Here is a 21,102-nt window from a genome sequence, read left to right on the forward strand (position 1 = left end):
TGATTAAGTTTGTGTCATTCGCTGGCAATTTTAATAAAATTTATTATTCCTTAGAAAGGCCAAGTATTTTGCAATGCTGAGTGAATATATTATATCTAGCTGTCTCATTGCCAGTCGTACAGAATGATAGGGTTCTAGAAATACTTGACATTTAACTAAATCTATTACTGTGTAATTATATTTTCAGTAATTTTCTTATTACTAATTATAGGGTCATTTCATTAATAATACGGTTCTTTTATTTTTGAAAATTAAGTTAAATGAAAGTCTTTTTAATCTCAAGTACACTCTCCTTCAACCTCTTCTCATTCCTCAACGGCTACAATGGAATTTTGTTTTGTTCCACCAAAATTGCAGAACATCTTTTTGAAGCTCTACAAATCTTCAAGGATAAGGTAGTTTTCTAGGCTGTAGTTTCCGGTTTGGAATGACCATTGGTGATGGCTTAACTTTATTGACAGATTCCCATATACTACACTCGCTTACCCATTAATAAATATTTAATTCAACTTATAAAGCAAAATATGCTGAATATGCATCTTTGTCACTTCCATTTAACTTTGAAAAATAACTCTTAAAATCAAGTTGCATTCTTCAAAACTTGGACTAAGAATAAGAATAAGGCAAATTTGCTATCTGCTTTTAGAACAAGTTGATGTTGATACTTAATACTGTCCTGCTCTAACTTTTAGTTCTGTTGAAAAAAAAGAACACATTATTTAGGGGGTGACCTAATACTTAAACAAGAATAAAAGCGCTCTGTTGTATAAGAAGAGAAGGCACATTTTTATGCATAATTTTTAATTTTTGTATTATTTTTAAGGCACAAAATGACAAACATTAAACGTGTAATTAATTCAAGATATATATCCTTCGACTTAATAGGTGAGCCATTTGCATTTCTATGACAAGAAAGTTTAGTTTTCGCTTCTTTATTTAAGTTAGATTTAGAGCCTTTTTCAGTTTTTGTTAATTCATTACGTTTTCCGAAGTTCTTTTAGTTATGATCTAATGTTTAGGGTGGGCAAGCGGGAACTGTCGAAAAAAGTGATTATTGTCTAGTCGGTTAGAGATAATTTAGTGAAAGACACGAGAACTACACATATCCTGCTGCGTGCAAGATTAATATCTGAATAATGATTGCCTATTATTAAAAATTATTTTTTCGCATGTTTGGTAATGATCCGAGATAATATCTAAAAGGCTTTCTCGATAATATTTTTCATTTAAATTGATCTGTCAAAGTTCAAACTCTTTTTCTACCCGCAAATATAATTTTTAAATAAACATATAAACGCCAATTAATCATATTTTTAATTGCCTAATTTAGAGTTTCATAAGCGTAAAAATTTCATAAGAGTTTAATAATCCTGCATTGTATCACATTTCCAGCAAATTCTTTTAGGAAAAAGTGACGCGATATTTGAAAGGGGACTTCCTCAGGTATGAAACGCTTTCAATGGAATCTTTGTTAAATTTACGAAATGCACGCGTATAATATCGTGACATAATGTCATCCCTTTTGCCTTCCCTCATATCACGGACAGCTTAATTAATTTTCGCATTTTTCTCTTAGGAAAATGCAGATTATATTAATATTCATGAAGTCTTACAATATTTAGATGATCTCGAAACAATCTTCCAATTACCTTATTACTAAAGTATTTTCTTAAGAATTAATAGAAGGAGTAGAGAGGTAAAATAAACACAAGCATTTATTTATCTAAACTTATTAATTAAAATTTATTCATCAATAATTAAATGTGCTCGTCTAAGCCTTTCAAGGTATGGCTTTTGTTGTAACTATCATTATATGACAGTGAGGGAACCTATGTAACATTACACACGCAATACGTGTATATATATAATTTAAATAAGAGCATATTGTTACTTTCCAAAGGTAACCACAACACACATTAAATAAAACTGAAATGAAACGTGTAAACATGTACGAGGCAGCCGGTCAGAGATTAAGCTTAATTAAAAGTATTAGTTATTAAGTAAAGGAAGATTAAAGTTTTTTGGGCACTTGATAAGAGTATATTATTACTTTCCAAAGGTAACCACAACACACATTAAATAAAACATGAAATGAAACGTGTAAACATGTACGAGGCAGCCGGTCATAGATTAAGCTTAATTAAAAGTGTTAGTTATTAAGTAAAGGAAGATTAATGTTTTCTGGGCACTTGATAAAGGCCTACAACTTCAGTTTTCGTTTTTGAATTAATTTGTTATTTTTCTACACTTCAGTTATTAAATTTTCTATATATTTAATCAATTTTTTATTTTAGTTTTTGTTAATTTTATTATTAATTTCTATTCCAGACTCTCTCATTTTAAAGCGTTATATAATTTTAATAATTAAAGAAACTTTTAGGTGAAATGTTTTCCGTTGCTTATGTTTACATGTGTTCAATTCATGTTTTATTTTATGTGTACTATGCTTCCCTCTTGGTTGGAAAGTAGTTTGGAATTAAGTTGGAAAGTAGTTTGGAATCCTCTTTTGGAATTCAGCCTTATTTATTTAATTGTTATGTGCTGATTGTTGCTACTTTAGCATATAATTAACTAGCCGCTATGCGGCCAGCCTTCGTCTGGCTTTTAAATGTACCGGTAAACAAACGTCCTCTCGATAAACATCGTATCAAGTACCTCTCGACAAACGTCCAGTATCCAAGAAAAACATTAAACTTAAAAGCTGCACAGAATTACCTCCCCCATTTTTTCGAGTGGTAACATTGCTGATATTAGCAACAATGGCTGCGTACCATCGATTTGATGCGATTTCATCAAAAAATAATTATAATACTAATTAAAAAAATCTCTTTCGAATTTTGAAAAAAAAAACTCTTCGAGGTGCACTGTCTCTTGTTCAGATGCCTCTATGTCCCACATTTCGTAGCCGTGGGTCTATTAACTTACGCGAAGCACGAACGAAAGACACACACACACACACACACAGACAGACTCTTCCTTCTATTATATGTAAAGATTAAATATTTTTGGAATTTATAAAAAGTATTTTAAAACTTTAAACTAAGCTTTTAGTTTTAATTTATGTTCATTATATATATATATATATATATATATATATATATATATATATATATATCATGTTTTAGTGTGTAGATGAAGGAGTCCGGTACTTTAATTTCCGAACTCCGAGGGCCCTTCATTGCGTAGTAAAAAGGATGAGTGCATAAACCAAAAACTTCCAGAAATGGCCGTTTCGAAACATAATTTTATTGCAGGATAATTCCCATCAGATCATCTTTCCTGCCGTAGGCATTTGAGAAGCGAAGCAGCAAAGCATCTTGCCAGGAGAAAAGCTTAAGCGAAAGTGGACGCTGCAATTCAAAGGAAGAAGTGAGGGAGCCAAAGTTCGAATTAGAATCGTTTTGGTTTACAATTATTTTGACTGGACAAGACGTATCTGCTTTACGTAACATGGAAAGATCTCGAACCTGGGAGAACAGATGATTTCACGGGAAGAGCACCAAATCTAGAATCGTCAACCTTGAGGTCTCCAATAATTTTTAAAGAGGCTATTGTATTTTCTTATATCTTACTTATAAAAGTAAGATATAATAAAATAGGATGGCTACGTCAAAAAATTATTGGCAATTTCAAAAACTGATTATTCTAAATTTAATGTTTTGCCCCTAAGTTTATCTTTTCTCCCAAATTCTAGATCTTTCCAAATTACGTAACACTGCTTGAAAAGAGAACTAAAACCTAAAATTAAACAATCGCAGCTTAGCTGTATATATGTACTTGGCCAGCTTAGCTGTATACTGCTTCGCGAGCAAATACGTCATTCCTTTTCCTAACTTCTGCCACGCAAACATCTCTGCGCTGCTATGCTTTCCTGTCTAAGATGCTTACGTCGTACTTTTAAAACCCGTGTACATAAAAATCATTGTATTCATCTATGATCGAAAAGTATATTATCTACAAAGAAATGGTGAGATGAGTGTAAAAATAAAGATTGGGGATTCTTCAAATTCAGTTTTGCTAGCTTAGTCTGTATGCCTTCACACTCAGCCACCTCGACTGCCGAAAATTAAGTGTCGGGTTCTTCTACGCATTAAAATCTCATATATATGATTACCTTTCATTTTTTTAAAAAATACATAATGTAATTATATCTAGTATTTTCGAACATTAAGCTGCTAAAATTATCATTTAAGACATAAAGTAAGAAATTTAGAACCAATTTTTCACAACGACTAAAAATTGAAATTTATAGTGGATTGATTTTCAAAAAATAGCAATAATTGTTTCAATTTTTACTTTTATTTACAGTATTTTTATAAAAGTGACTTGCATTTTAGTTTTGCCCAATATTACTTTTAATAAATTATTTCCTTTCAGTTTACAGTTCTTGAATTTTAATGAATCTTTTCATAAAAATGGACATTTATTGATTTTACTTAACTATTTTATTAATATTTATTATTTTTATTAATTTTCACGAATCTTTTCCTAGGAGATAATCCAAAAACTACTTGATATATATATATATATATATATGTATAATGAACAAAGTAAAAAGAAATTCAAAACCTAATCCAATTGCGTGCTGAAAGCAGCAACAAGCGGTGGTAATAATGCAAAATAAATTAAAATAATACGTTCAAAATCCATCCCAAATTAAATTTGGAACAAAGTATATGCAAAACAAAAATAATAAATTATTAAAAAACAGAAGTATATGCAAAACTTCTGTTTTTTTATATAGTATAGTTTTTTTATATGTATATGCAGTGGCTAACTGCCTGAAAGGCGCAAACATGCTAAAACCAAAAATGGAAAAGCTAAAAGGAAAAAAGTAAATTATATCTTTCGCTGCGTCGTAATCAGGGGTTCGTTCAAATGAAAAAAAAACAGATCCATCAGCCTGTTTCTGAGCCAACAGAGACACAAATTAAAAATTAGAGTTTAGTTCTTGAAATAATCTCAGAAAATTAATAAAAGTAATCAGTGTCTTTTATGAGTTCAACCCCTTTAAAGTAGTGTAAAATATTACAAAATTATAGCATCAAATGCATAAATAGGCTTAAGAAAGGTTAATTTGTTTTCTTTTTAAGCAGAATTAGTCTATAAAAATACATACAAGTACAAGCCATCCAGTACATAAGAAAATGATAACAAGTAAAATTTGAAACCAGACCTGCCGCAGTAAAGAATTGCAAAATTACAGCATCAAAAATTTAAACAGCCTTAGAAAAGCTTAAAAATCTAATAAAAATGTTAAAGACAGTTTTCTAATTTAGCGCAGCGAGTCCAAAAAACAAAAATGTAAACAGAAGCAATCCAACACACAAAAAGTAATAAGAAATTAAAATTCTACCCAAAACTTGAAAAAAAAAATGACACAAAGAAGAGTTAGTTCTCAAAAACCTTTACATGAGAGCACCAATAGTTTTGAAATGAAGAAATATTAATTCGACATGCCCAGCAGAAAAACTGTTGTTTAATATATGTTAAGCAATAAAATTAGATTAACTACTAATTTGAAACTGTTTAATAACAATAAAAATAATTAGAAAAATTTCTAATGCAGCATTAAATATGGTGTAGTAAAAATAATTAATTTTCAAAAGAAAAATCTACGAATTACCTGGATTGTAATTCCGAAATGGAATTTCAATTGCTACCGTCAAAAAATCGAGTTCAAGTTATTTTTAATTCACTTCAGTTCAATGAATGGAAGAAGTTGCAGTGATAAGTACCAAAATTTATTAAAGTTTTAAATTCGGCGATTGATAATGCTGTATATCTTAGTATAAAATTATTTTCGAAGAAGTTATAAGAAACTGAAGAAAAAATAAATACTTTCGAAGAAGTTGTAGAAATTGAAACAGTTGTAGAAATTGAAAACCGTTTGTGGTATTAAAAATGCGATGAAGATATGGCAGCTCAGGTCTGCTCACAGTTACTAAACACTGCCCTATCTTTATCACATTTTTAAAATCACACGCTTCTTTTAATCATTAGAATTATTTTTGTGACCACCTGCGATCCACTTATGATGAGTGAATCACCACACCACTAAAAACTAATTTTGTTTTAAAATGGTATAATTTTCCCCTAAACATTCGTTTGTAATATCGATATAAATTTTGCTCATGATTTAATTTTTTCCATTGGAAGAAATGTTTCTTCAATTAAATTTTGTTCACTACGATATCAATCCTATTCTGTTCAATCTTCACCATTTCTGTTCACTACGGTATTTAACGAAAACGAAATACTGACATGTTTCTGAAATGTTGGTGTTAAGCTAAAATATGTTCAACTTTTAAGAACTTCTATGATGTGATCTGAAATATGTTTTCCAGTATTCTCATTGCATCTAATGCATGCAGAATTAGTGAATTGCATATTTTTGATTAGTATAATTATTTAAATACAGTTATTAACAACTATTATTAACTGCAATTATTAACTAAAAATTATTATTAACCACTAAATTTATCAAATCTAAACCATTCACTAAGCATTCTTTGATGATTTTTACGTCAATAAATGGTTTCATATATTTGTCAATCGCATAACAAACTTTCAGTTTTCTCTTGTCACTGTTGCAGCTTCTGAAATTGCTTCATATTCTGCTGTTATTACAAAGAGTTTTCAAAGAAACTTAATTTTTCACTTTTTAATTAAGACCCGAGAGGTTTGTTGTCACTAATTGGATTATACTTCGTAACATAATGACAATTTATGCTATATATTTTTAATATATCACTTTCATGAAAAAGCAAATATATTGATGAACCATATTTATTTTGTACGACAAAATATATCTCTTCCCATTTGTCTTGAAATAATCTCTTTTCATCAGATATTTTTCTTCGCAATTGTTTTGAAATAATCTCATTTCGTCAGATATTTCGTTTCTTTTTATTTCGTGTATTTCTATGTGTTTTGAAGAATTTCCTGCTATTATGGATAGTAAATTTATACAAATGTACGCCTGAAATTAAAATAATCTAAAATCAAAACTAGTGAACATCCACACTACTACAGAATTACATCTGTTCGAGCACACTCAATAACCATGCATATAATGATTTCGAGCATACATGAATGTGTGTAGCTATCGTGCATTGAGCAGAGATCGGTGTTTCAATAGCTGTGAGTCACAAAATTTAAGCTTTACAAGCCACGCGAATCTTGAAATCTAACCTGTACTTGAGAAATTAAAAACTTTACTGCAAAGCAGGTTTCCTTTAAATTTTGTTTACAAAAACTGTAAATAAATTATATTTCGTGCAGAATATAGTGTAAGCTCGCTGAGCCACACCTTATCGCTGTCTACAAATTAAGTGCGGATGAAATGCTAATATTGAATTAAAAGCTGATATTTGTGATTATTCATTTCAAACGAATACCAAACAGTAAAACTAAGTACCCTAAGAGAATTTTTCTAAAGCAATTTATCTTTTCTATTTTAATTTTAAGTTATATGGGAAATAACAAATTCTAGCGTCGTAAAGTATCCTGAATGTTAAGATAATTCTCAAAACGAGAAGCCATACTTGCTTTCGAATCTCCAAATCAGTTACAGTATACATACTATTTAAGGAGCGTCGTTCAAATAAGCATAACGGAAATGGGTTTATTTTTTGCAGATTCTTTATAAATTGTGTTCTATTGAAGATTCTTTACGTTTTGTGAGCATCTTCAGTTGTAGATTGAATATTTTTCGAAAATAAACTTTCTACTTACAATTTTAGTGCTCTTAATCTGCATAGAACGCATAAATTACTAAATGGGGCTTGAAATGAAGGTGTAATACGGGAAAACAGTGAACTTAATTCACTTACTGACAGAATCAACGTATACTGAAAAGGCTCTTTCATCAACTTATTATTTTATTCGTTTTATAGAAGATCACGAGTTTGTGAAACAAGCTATGAAAAAATATCCCAAAGAAATTCTGAAAAATCCTATCATAATTTCACACATTTACTCTTGGGGAGGAAAATGACTAGGAAAAAGTGAAAGAGAAGTGAAGCTCATCACTTTATCATCTTTTTTCTTAAATTAACGTTTAAGGGAAGTAGCTGATGATTATGGTATCTGTTTCATAAGTAAAGAAGGAAGTAATTGTCAGAAAAGAAATCTACAGCCCGAAAAGAATAAGAAACAGAAAGAGAGATAAACGAATTACACGGATCCGTATTGCGTGTCTCAGCAGATAAGAAAGGAAACAGACTCAAATTGCTTAAAGCTTCGTACTGGAAAAGGCGAGACGTTCTTCAGTGGGTGGTTAAGAACTTTTTTTTTTCCTTTTCCCACATACTGCATAGAAAGTGTTAAAAATTGTATATTTAATATCTTCGAGTATTTTGTGCACATGGTTTTGACACATAGAAATTTGACAGAACTATTTTACGTTTACTTTGCAAATAATAAACATTTCTTCATTGATACGCTTCCAAAAACTTCACTCATTATTTTAATTCAATATTTCAAACAATTTATGTGCTTCAGAAAAATGTATGCATTATAATATTCTGGAATGCATATATATATAACTGTTAAAGAGATGTTTCGTATAAAATGCTATACAATATGAAATATATGCTCCTAGCACGTGACTTCTGTAACAGCGACTACATGACACCACTAGTTAACTTCCTTTGTCGCCTTTTATAAATGATGCGGTTTCAGTTTGGGCTCCACCAGACGTTTACGCGCGAGGTTATTTTAGAGAAAATAATTAACCAAAATAACCTCCAGATGCTGACAAGCATATCATTGAAAAATTGTAAAAGGGTACCCAACGGCTAGCGTTCGAAACAATAGAAAGAAACACTATGAAAAATCCAAACATCTATTTCGATGAAGATGGCAGCCACTTTAAATCGTTATTATAATTTTATTTAATTATATTTTTGGTCTCGTATTTACACGTGTATGTTTTTATCTTTGAATATATATAATTTTAATGGTTAGTATTTGATTGATTATGGCAAAGCATTGCAAGGTTTTATAGTTCTAAAAGAAGACTGCGTTTCATATGGTAAACTCTTCTTGTAGTATGCTTTCAGAATTAAGATTGATAACAAAGATATTGAATTAAATTATTCACTGAAGGTCATTTGAACTTTCTTATATGTAACAGATACTGTAATCTTAAATGTTTTTGAGACACTTCCAAAAATACTCACTTCAGCAAACGTATGGACACAACTTAATTAGGGCGTGTTTTCTATTGTAATTTGTTCTCCAGTTAAAGAAATGACTCACTGAAGAAAAAATGGATAATTCGAAGAAGCTGATTCCCTGGTGTGCTAATTAGTCAAACACTGATTAGCTTTTCGCTCTAAAATGCGCTATGAGGAAATATTTTAAGAGTCGGTGATTTCATTTCTGCCATCTTCTTCAAATTCAAGCGGAACAAAACATTAAAAATACAACGATTGACTGTAGATATATGTATTAAAGCAGCAGAAGATCATGTAAGTCTGAAGATGTAATGCGTTTCCTTGATAAATGCTGTACGTATAATCTGAAAGAGTTTCACGGTAATGAGTTTAAGAAATACTTTGAAACTCGTATGCAATCGCACATTTTAAAACTTATAAGTTTTTTTTTTTTTTATTTTATAAATAGTGGACTTCGGAAACTTAGAGTTTTGATGTAAAATGCCAGTTTAAAAGGAGAAGAAAATACATAAATATAGAAATTTCGTAATTAAATATATAAGGTATATTCTCACTTCCAACATGCCTTCGTGGTATAACGGTAACACACTCGACGTGTGAGGTCCAGGTTCGAGTCCCGCGGAGGGTATGGCATATTTTCACGTCTACTGCATTCAAAATAGCTTACAGGTCTTCTACAAGTGGCGCCCGAACTATAAAGGTAGTGGACAATAATTCATCGCCACCAGGATTAGGCGATTGGGTTCCCTAATCCTCAGTCGTCCTTTAAAAGGGGGAGTATGTCAGGTATTTTCTCGCTCCTTCCTGTATGCCTTCGTGGCGCAACGGTGTTTCGGCGAGAACACGGCTGATTTTTTATATACTCCTGATTCAAAAACACATAATGACTCTGCAAAGGAAAGTGCAAAATAAAATTATTTTTGAAATAAAAGAATAAAATGCAAAGCAAACTTAGATAGAAAATTAGTAGAAGGAAAGGCGTTACAATTTTATAGGAGCCTAATTGTTTACGAAATATCACACTCAGACAACTTATATAAAAAAAGCGTGTTTTTTAATACACTTTTTAGAAAGTTTGTATCTCCTTAGACTATGAAGACACAATATGCAGATGATTTTGATTCTGTAACAGAGTAGAATAAAATTAATTTTGCCTTAGTTGCTTATATGGATATACAGGCATCTTATTGTTAAAAACCTATTATTAAAAACAAAAAATATAAATACTAATATTTTTGTAATTATTTCCTTTTGAAACGTTTCGTTCGTTTAAAGAATTATCAGAACACTTGTTGGAATTTACATATCCTTGTAAAACTAAGTCACTGGAAACGTAAATGATACAAAAGACGTCGGCACATATTAATTCTTGAAGAACAGTATTCTTGAAAAAATATTCGCTACAAGAAAATACCTTAATACAAATGAGGGAACATTGTATTAAAGCAAATCTCGGTGGTATTACAGAATACTGATCATACTTTGATTTCCGATAATATATAGGCTGAAGGAGTAAGAGAAATATAAGGAATCGGGGTAGAGTTATAAGAGTTAATATTGAAGTATATTAAGCGATAGGAGACGAGGAGCTAATGATTCTAACACAAAAGAATAGCACATAATCAAAACTCATTTTTAATTCTTCAACCAATTAAAATATTAATTCTTTTTTCAGAAACATTTATAATCTCAAACTTTATTTGCATTTTTTAAATTCTAACATTTCTAATGATAACATTGTGAGATCTATCTAAAACATAGTCTCCATAAGAACTCCGAAACAGCCTAAATTGTCACTTCGCAAATTATGGCCGACTAAGAGCATTTTACTCAAACTTGAAAAGTCAAATAAGAAGCAGGTAAATAAAATCCAAGAACTGAAATTTAATTGTCTCAGCTTGGGCTCCAAAATATTGTAACTAAAGAACTACTAATGCTCAGATCAGTAATAAAGGAGATAAATGTAATTTTACTGTACTTATTGAAATTACTAATTATTAGTAACATGAAAGTTCTAATTACTAGTCTATGAAAATCAAAAGTATGTGAAAGGTATCGATTTCATGGGAAGAAGCTAAGGTTTTTAACTGGTTAAAAAATTAAATTAATAAACTGCATAAAAAACTTTATAGGTTGAAGTTATATGTTTGTACGCTATATCTCATTTTTCTTTCTCAATTCAAACTTGTGTACGCTGGCTATCAATAAGACATCGACAGGCAACGAACAAAACTTAATTAGTTCATAATATAGTTAGTTCGCAGCATCAATAATAAAAAATATCGAAGTTATAGAAGAGCATATCATGTTAATGAAAAAAACCTGTTTCCAAACTTTTAGTAAGAAAGTTGCATTTTCTTTCTAGAACTAATAGTTTTCTCTTGTAATTTACTTTTAGATGATAATCTTTCTCCTGAATTACTCTACACTACAATGGTGAGTGACATACGCCAAACGTGTCCTGTGAATGATTTTGCAGAAAAGTTGTCCACAGCTCTAAGTTCTCCGGTCTACAGATATGTAGTCACTTCAAGGCCTTCATCACCGGTAAAGTTCATTACATCTTTTATTTCTAATTTAACCGGTAACATTTCTTATGATAACTAATTTTCATGCCTGAAACTAATAGGTTCAAATATGGTTACCGCTGATACCGCAAATATCATTGTAATAAAAATAAGACAACAAAGAAAAAAACATTCCAGTTCTAAATCATCTCGGAACAAAACAGTGTGGTGAAAATAAAACATATTAAAATTTCCCAGTCTGAAAATATCGTGGTTCAAAACATGGTAGTGAAAAATAAAGCAGGTATGAAACACCTTGTTTTAAAAACATCACAGAAATATGCATTTAATGCGTGCAAAAGTGTAGAAATCTTTAACCCGCTTTTGGGAGTGCTACATTTACCTTAATTATTTTACTTTATGCAGAAAAGGTATTATGCATTCTTTTAAACTCTTTGGTGTTTAAATGTTGTTTAATATTCAGCTCGAAATCATACATTAATATATTTTTATCTCCCTGTTTATTTTTATTGTACCTTTAATTTATAATTTATAATTTTCTATTTTAATAATTTATAATTTTGTAATTTAATATAATGTACCTTTAATTTATAATTTTCATTTTCTTAAGGAATTATAGGATACATTTAGGAGTAATCACAGACTCACATAGCTCTGTTAATCAACCAAAGCATATAAATGAAAAGATTTTGGCAGTTATGATTCTTTGAATAAACTTTGCTAATATAGCTTTCACATTATCAATACGTTTTTTAGTTTATAGTTATTTTACAAACTAGATTTTAAAAATCAATCAAAGACAATTTTTTGCTTCACATCTGTACGCTAGTACGTAAAATTTTCTGATTAAATTCATTTATACATCTGCTACTGAATTTTAGCAAAAGTCACGAAACCTATTCGTTTTTGTATCTTATCGAAGAGAAAGCTAACTCCGTGGGCAATTAAGTATATTTGAATTTTTTTAGAATTATACACTGCTCGACATTGAAAATGCAACACCAAGAACGAGTGGTCAGAAATTTATGTAAATTTTAGAGGAGAAGCACGTCACTGAGTTATGCGAATGATGTGAAATGCGCAGTTCTCCGATGCACGTGAAGTAAGATATAAGGGAAGGAACGTGCAGAATGGGCAATATTCGTGTCGTTATTTCTGCCAGACGAATTATTGAAGAAAGTTGGTTTTTGTCCCGGAGGATATGTGTAATAGGAGAGAATGCCAGGCCGCCGTCAACGAAGGCACTTCCAGCAGATAGACGATTTTACGAGGGGTATGGTGATCGGACTGAGAAGGGCGGGGTTGGTCCTTACGTCAAATCGCAGCTGATAACCACATGGATGCGAGCACGGTGCATCGGCTATGGCGAACATGATTGGAACAAGGAAATGTGGGAAGAAGGTGCAGATGCAGCCAGACTGACGTCAGCACGCCTGGATCGACGCATCCGCCGACAAGCTGTGGCTGTCCCGCAAGTCACTTGTATCGCGAATCTGCAGCATATGCAAGATACCCTGGACGTTCCCTGGACCTGGACGTGTCGACCAGAACCATTTCCCGTCGATTGGTTGAACGTGGCCTGCACTCACGGCGTCCATTAAGAAGATTGCCATTGACCCCACAGCGTAGACGCCAACGTTTAGAATGGTGCTGGACAGGAGCGATGTGGATGACAGAATGGCGAAACGTCATGTTCTCAGATGAGTCACGCTTCTGTTTATCCAGTGACAGTCGCCGCATACGTGTGTGGCGTTGACGTGGAGAAAAATCTAATCCGACAGTAGCTGTGGAACGCCCCACCGTGCGACAACGTGGCATAATGGTTTGGGGCGCTATTGCCTACGATTCCACGTCACCTCTAGTTCGTATTCAGGACACTATGACGGCCCAACGATACTTGGATAATGTACTGCGGCCGGTGGCAATCCTCTACCTTCAGGGGCTGCCTAATGCAATTTTTCAGCAGGATAATGCCCGACCACACAGTGCTCGCATCTTCCAATATCCTCTGCAAGATATACAGATGCTTCCCTGGCCACCGTACTCTCCTGACCTGTCACCAATCGAACAAGAGCGGGATGCGATTGGACGCCGTTTGCAGACTCTGCCCCTGCCTCGTTCAGAAGACGAACTGTGGCAAATGGTTGAAAGGAAATGGACAGCCATCCTTCAGCCATCTCATACCATCCACACTCTTATTGACTCTATGCCTATACGTGTTGTGCATCGCTGTCTGCGGTGGTCCTACATCCTACTGAGCCGACGCCGTTCTCGCTCTGTATTCTGACTATCATTTTGAAATAAAGATCACTTATTGCTGCTTGCTGTCTCTGTCTTTTTTCTAAATTTCATCACTTTCTGACCACTCCTTCTTGGTGTTGCATTTTCAATGTCGAGTAGTGTATTACTATATTATTACAGATGTGTTCACTTTTACAGATGATCATTTGAAGAAAATGACACGTACTTGATATATGCCTTTTGCTTAATTTCTGTTGCATCAATTAGCTGATTTGTCTTTCATTTCGGAATCACGCATCTGAATTTTCTGACAATAAAGTTTTGCTTAACTGTGTACCTATGTAATATTTTTCAGTGGTATGTATTTTTAACTTTTAATTTTATAACTCTCAAAATTGAAATGCAAAATTTTAATTAACGTTTCTTCTGAAAACGCGGTAGATACACGTAGAACTTACTTGCCGAAAAACATCTTAAATACATTTATTTCCTTAAACTATTATGACAGTGTGTGCACATGTTGGACGTATCTCCTATTAGACAGGAGTAAATATTTATACCATGCATTGATCCTTTTACTAAGCTTTTATGCAACTGATAAACATGTTTACATTTACGAACATAAATTCGAGATTTTCGAACATAAATTGTTTATTTAAGAGAAAGGAGACAAAAAAACGAGAAAAATGAGATGAATTACAAAAAATGATAATTTTAAGCATAAAACGAGCTATATCATATATGAGATTATCAATAAAATGGACAGATGGAATTCAAATGCTGTTTAAAATAATTTCTACTTTTTATGGTAGTTTAATAAAATATGAAACGATTGGAACTATTTATAGTTAATATTTAAATTTTGATGACGTTTGCTTTTAACATTTGGTTATTTTCTTTTTATTTGTTCCTCTTAGGGCACACCAAGATCTTAATTTATATATTTGTTATTCTTTTAATGTGTTGTACGTATATTTAGTTTTTCTTAAGATTTTCGGATAACGTACTCTAAGTATTCTTTTATACTTAAAGTACGTTATCCGAAAACGAATAAACGGAAAGTAAACGAGCTAATATTATACCCGTATGTATGTATAAGATTAACTTCAAAAAGTGTTTCATCTTTTCGAATGTACTAGAGTTTTAGGGTGACCGTAGCATCGGTTTTCAATAAAAGGTTGGAAAAAAAAGGAGTTATGTGTAGCAAGTAGGTTCCATTTCGACTTTTCTTCTTACGCCTTCGTCTCGCGAGAACTGAATTGATTTTTCCCTTAACTCCTTTCATGGTCCCTTTGATACTATTTAACTCTGTAATGGCTTCTACGCCATTGTTATTTTTAGAGCTTTCAGGAATCTGTAGATGTATTGGAATATTTGGCATATTACGTGAAAAGTTAGCAATGCACCTTTTAGTCTGAGTTTAAATACATATGCTGAGTATTCACTGAACTGAATTTCAATTCCATCTACTCCCATACGACTGATTTTTGTTTTAAGTTCAGATTTAGATAGCTCAGAGAAATGTAGGAATAGCCATAGCTCTTAAAGATGTGTAATAGACATTCTTTCTGAGATGGAAAGCACGAAACGTAGTTTTCTTATATGAAAGATTTTAGAAAAATAACCTTTAATTATATTATGATCAATTTAATTAACCGAAAGTTCATTAACACTTTCAGAATTCAGGTGCATTTAGGTTGAAAAGAAGATTAATTACTAGCGTAATTTTAATAATTTAAGAATTTTCAATTTAATATTCATGTTATTCTTCCTTCGTAGAAATATATTCTACTTTAAAATACCGTTCTTATTCCAAAGATGGCCCACCAGCGGCCGAGCGGTAAAGTCGCTGAACACTGGTAGTTCGGTCCGAGGTTCGAATCCCGCGAACGGGCTGGCTGCATGGGTGTTTTCGTGGTTTTCCCCATGTGTAACGTGTATACGAGCCAGTTTCCCTTAGAAAGTCCTCCACGAAGGCCTCCCTCCCCTTAGGCAGATAGCCCTAGTGTGCTTTGACATAATTAAATACACCACACCATATTCCAAAGATGATTTTGCAGCATTTTCGAGTTTCCGAAGATGCGAACTGCTTCATATTCCAGAGGTATTTCCCATCTACCCCAGATTTAATATAGCATGTCATTCCCAGTGAATACAGAGTAGTTAATACTCAAGTAATAGTACTTTTATATTGATTATTTAGGCGTATATATATATATATATATTAAAAATGAATCAATTAACATCAACACACGACAATTTAAACTATCTCCTATGATGTTCTTTAGAGAAAGTTTGGATTGAACTGTTTACGGTTTATAGTGTATTTGACTACATGAAACTTATACTGTCTGAAGGCCGTATTAACGTTACGCGGATTGAAACTCATTAAAGCATAGCCCAAAACTGACTGAGGAAGTAAAACTGGGAACGCTGACAGTTCTACCTTAATTTCATTATGCAGCTGGTTCATCTTTCAGCATTGAATTTTATCTGGAATATGCATTTACCAGTTACTGTTATCAGTCTTATATCACAAAATAAAATAGAACGTTCAGTTTTAAATTAATCTCAAAAAGAAATTTACTCCTTTGAATGTACAGTACTTTCCAGACACTGAGACTGAGAGAACAATCTTAGAAAATAAATGTTCTTTTAAGAAATATAAAATAAACTAGAGCGTTACGTAGGAACCGACGTGTAATACAGTCTGCCTTCTCGATCTGAAATAAAATATTTCAAATAAGATTAAGAAAGGAAAGACAAGACATGCTTTAAGATTTCGATATTCCAATGATAAAGAAGAGAATATTTTTTATTAATTTCAAAAAATAATAATTTTCCTAGAAGTGACGAAAGAACCTGAGAATGCTAAATATCAATTCCTTTTAAAAATAAGTGGATTTAGAGAAAAAGGATTAAGAATCTGTCTCTAAATCAGCATAAAATAGGTTATCAACTTTAGAATATTGTAAAACGTATCATGAAAATTAAAAGTATACGCATTTAAATTTTTTCAAGTCGTATCAAGACGTATAAAAAACGGATTGTAAGTTAAAGTGTACAAATATGAAATACTCGGCTTGATTATAAATGTCTGGAGAAATGACTAATAACACATCATTAAATATTATTGTAAGTGTACCACAGAAGGAAAGAAATGAGATTATTAGTCTCAGACTTAGAAAAGGAAGGTCAGATATAGTGAATGCATGAAGCCTTAGAGTACAATAAACTCAAATGTAAATTTAAATTCAAATAAGCTAGTAGCCGAAGGCTACACAAATCAATTAACGCGAAGTTCGCTCAAAACTTAATTGACACGGATATTCAGCTATCCGCAATTATAATGCAAGACCGAAGACTACAGATCTTATCTTGGGTAGCAACCTATTAAAGTGGCCTCGAGAGGCAGAACAAAACCGCATTTGTTAAAAAAAAAGAAAACCGCAATCCAAAATCCTAACCTTAAATACAAGCGAACTAATTTGCATTCTGCCGAGAAAACGGAAGGAAGAAGTGACAGTAAAGATCCAAAAATGCAAAATAACTAGTTAATTAACATAAAGGAACTTTGCCAAACTTCCTCAAAAATCAATCAATTGGACTAAAAACAGAATTACTACTCTTAGACTTAACTTAAAAGCATTGCAATAAATGCATAATTAAGCTAATTTCTACTTTCGTTCAGTTGCCACTATAAAGTTTAATAATCTTATTTGCAGTCATAAACGTTAACTATAGAAAGAGTGGCGGGGAATTAACTCTAAGTTTAAAAACAACTGAAACCTGAGAACGGTGTAAAAGACCTTTTTATTTAAAACGTCAGACGCAAAATTTAAATTCAAATAAGCCAGTAGCCGAAGGCTACACTACCCAAGTAACGCGAAGTTGGTTCAAAGCTTCAATGCATGGATTTAATACTATCAGCTATTAGCAATCAAAACGCAAAGCAAAAATCTACATATCCCATCTTAGCTAACAACATATTAACGTGATCTTGACAGGCAGAATACGCTCTCTTTTGCAGCATAAAATATTCTGGGGAGAAAACGGAGCTAATATTATACCCGTATGTATGTATAAGATTAACTTCAAAAAGTGTTTCATCTTTTCGAATGTACTAGAGTTTTAGGGTGACCGTAGCATCGGTTTTCAATAAAAGGTTGGAAAAAAAAGGAGTTATGTGTAGCAAGTAGGTTCCATTTCGACTTTTCTTCTTACGCCTTCGTCTCGCGAGAACTGAATTGATTTTTCCCTTAACTCCTTTCATGGTCCCTTTGATACTATTTAACTCTGTAATGGCTTCTACGCCATTGTTATTTTTAGAGCTTTCAGGAATCTGTAGATGTATTGGAATATTTGGCATATTACGTGAAAAGTTAGCAATGCACCTTTTAGTCTGAGTTTAAATACATATGCTGAGTATTCACTGAACTGAATTTCAATTCCATCTACTCCCATACGACTGATTTTTGTTTTAAGTTCAGATTTAGATAGCTCAGAGAAATGTAGGAATAGCCATAGCTCTTAAAGATGTGTAATAGACATTCTTTCTGAGATGGAAAGCACGAAACGTAGTTTTCTTATATGAAAGATTTTAGAAAAATAACCTTTAATTATATTATGATCAATTTAATTAACCGAAAGTTCATTAACACTTTCAGAATTCAGGTGCATTTAGGTTGAAAACAAGATTAATTACTAGCGTAATTTTAATAATTTAAGAATTTTCAATTGAATATTCATGTTATTCTTCCTTCGTAGAAATATATTCTACTTTAAAATACCGTTCTTATTCCAAAGATGGCCCACCAGCGGCCGAGCGGTAAAGTCGCTGAACACTGGTAGTTCGGTCCGAGGTTCGAATCCCGCGAACGGGCTGGCTGCATGGGTGTTTTCGTGGTTTTCCCCATGTGTAACGTGTATACGAGCCAGTTTCCCTTAGAAAGTCCTCCACGAAGGCCTCCCTCCCCTTAGGCAGATAGCCCTAGTGTGCTTTGCCATAATTAAATACACCACACCATATTCCAAAGATGACTTTGCAGCATTTTCGAGTTTCCGAAGATGCGAACTGCTTCATATTCCAGAGGTATTTCCCATCTACCCCAGATTTAATATAGCATGTCATTCCCAGTGAATACAGAGTAGTTAATACTCAAGTAATAGTACTTTTATATTGATTATTTAGGCGTATATATATATACATATATATATTAAAAATGAATCAATTAAATTCCGTACCGTTTCTCAAACGCAAAATCTATCTGATCTGACTAAGGGATAATCTTCGGTTTCCTTGTTGGAAAAATTTCGTCTTGGTTCTTTAATTACGTATTAATCATTTTAATATTTTGCCTTTTTAAAGAAAATAAAGAAATTTTTCTATATGTTAAAACGCAATTGATACCCTAGTAAACTAAGAGTTTTTAAAGCAACATCAACACACGACAACTTACACTATCTTCTATGATGTTCTTTAGAGAAATTTTGGATTTAACTATTTACGGTTTATAGTGTATTTGAAACATCAACACACGACAATTTAAACTATCTCCTATGATGTTCTTTAGAGAAAGTTTGGATTGAACTGTTTACGGTTTATAGTGTATTTGACTACATGAAACTTATACTGTCTGAAGGCCGTATTAACGTTACGCGGATTGAAACTCATTAAAGCATAGCCCAAAACTGACTGAGGAAGTAAAACTGGGAACGCTGACAGTTCTACCTTAATTTCATTATGCAGCTGGTTCATCTTTCAGCATTGAATTTTATCTGGAATATGCATTTGCCAGTTACTGTTATCAGTCTTATATCACAAAATAAAATAGAACGTTCAGTTTTAAATTAATCTCAAAAAGAAATTTACTCCTTTGAATGTACAGTACTTTCCAGACACTGAGACTGAGAGAACAATCTTAGAAAATAAATGTTGTTTTAAGAAATATAAAATAAACTAGAGCGTTACGTAGGAACCGAAGTGTAATACAGTCTGCCTTCTCGATCTGAAATAAAATATTTCAAATAAGATTAAGAAAGGAAAGACAAGACATGCTTTAAGATTTCGATATTCCAATGATAAAGAAGAGAATATTTTTTATTAATTTCAAAAAATAATAATTTTCCTAGAAGTGACGAAAGAACCTGAGAATGCTAAATATCAATTCCTTTTAAAAATAAGTGGATTTAGAGAAAAAGGATTAAGAATCTGTCTCTAAATCAGCATAAAATAGGTTATCAACTTTAGAATATTGTAAAACGTATCATGAAAATTAAAAGTATACGCATTTAAATTTTTTCAAGTCGTATCAAGACGTATAAAAAACGGATTGTAAGTTAAAGTGTACAAATATGAAATTCTCGGCTTGATTATAAATGTCTGGAGAAATGACTAATAACACATCATTAAATATTATTGTAAAAGTACCACAGAAGGAAAGAAATGAGATTATTAGTCTCAGACTTAGAAAAGGAAGGTCAGATATAGTGAATGCATGAAGCCTTAGAGTACAATAAACTCAAATGTAAATTTAAATTCAAATAAGCTAGTAGCCGAAGGCTACACAAATCAATTAACGCGAAGTTCGCTCAAAACTTAATTGACACTGGTATTCAGCTATCCGCAATTATAATGCAAGACCGAAGACTACAGATCTTATCTTGGGTAGCAACCTATTAAAGTGGCCTCGAGAGGCAGAACAAAACCGCATTTGTTAAAAAAAAAAGAAAACCGCAATCCAAAACCCTAACCTTAAATACAAGCGAACTAATTTGCATTCTGCCGAGAAAACGGAAGGAAGAAGTGACAGTAAAGATCCAAAAATGCAAAATAACTAGTTAATTAACATAAAGTAACTTTGCCAAACTTCCTCAAAAATCAATCAATTGGACTAAAAACAGAATTACTACTCTTAGACTTAACTTAAAAGCATTGCAATAAATGCATAATTAAGCTAATTTCTACTTTCGTTCAGTTGCCACTATAAAGTTTAATAATCTTATTTGCAGTCATAAACGTTAACTATAGAAAGAGTGGCGGGGAATTAACTCTAAGTTTAAAAACAACTGAAACCTGAGAACGGTGTAAAAGACCTTTTTATTTAAAACGTCAGATGCAAAATTTAAATTCAAATAAGCCAGTAGCCGAA

At 32.1% G+C, this 21,102-nt stretch overlaps 1 protein-coding gene across 2 annotated transcripts in view; it reads left to right on the forward strand.

Annotated features, from left to right (window-relative positions):
- LOC118187840 (uncharacterized) overlaps positions 1–21,102 on the forward strand; it is a 279,238-nt gene that overhangs the window by 225,919 nt on the left and 32,217 nt on the right. For both annotated transcript variants that reach the window (XM_085808803.1, XM_085808802.1), the window contains one exon: positions 11,581–11,729. In XM_085808803.1, coding sequence (XP_085664929.1) covers positions 11,581–11,729 — 149 coding nt within the window. The remainder of the gene's footprint in view (positions 1–11,580; positions 11,730–21,102) is intronic.

Source organism: Stegodyphus dumicola, chromosome X2, assembly GCF_044657685.1.
Source record: "Stegodyphus dumicola isolate Sdum_Otavi_A_Nest chromosome X2, ASM4465768v1".
Classification (NCBI taxonomy): domain Eukaryota; kingdom Metazoa; phylum Arthropoda; class Arachnida; order Araneae; family Eresidae; genus Stegodyphus; species Stegodyphus dumicola.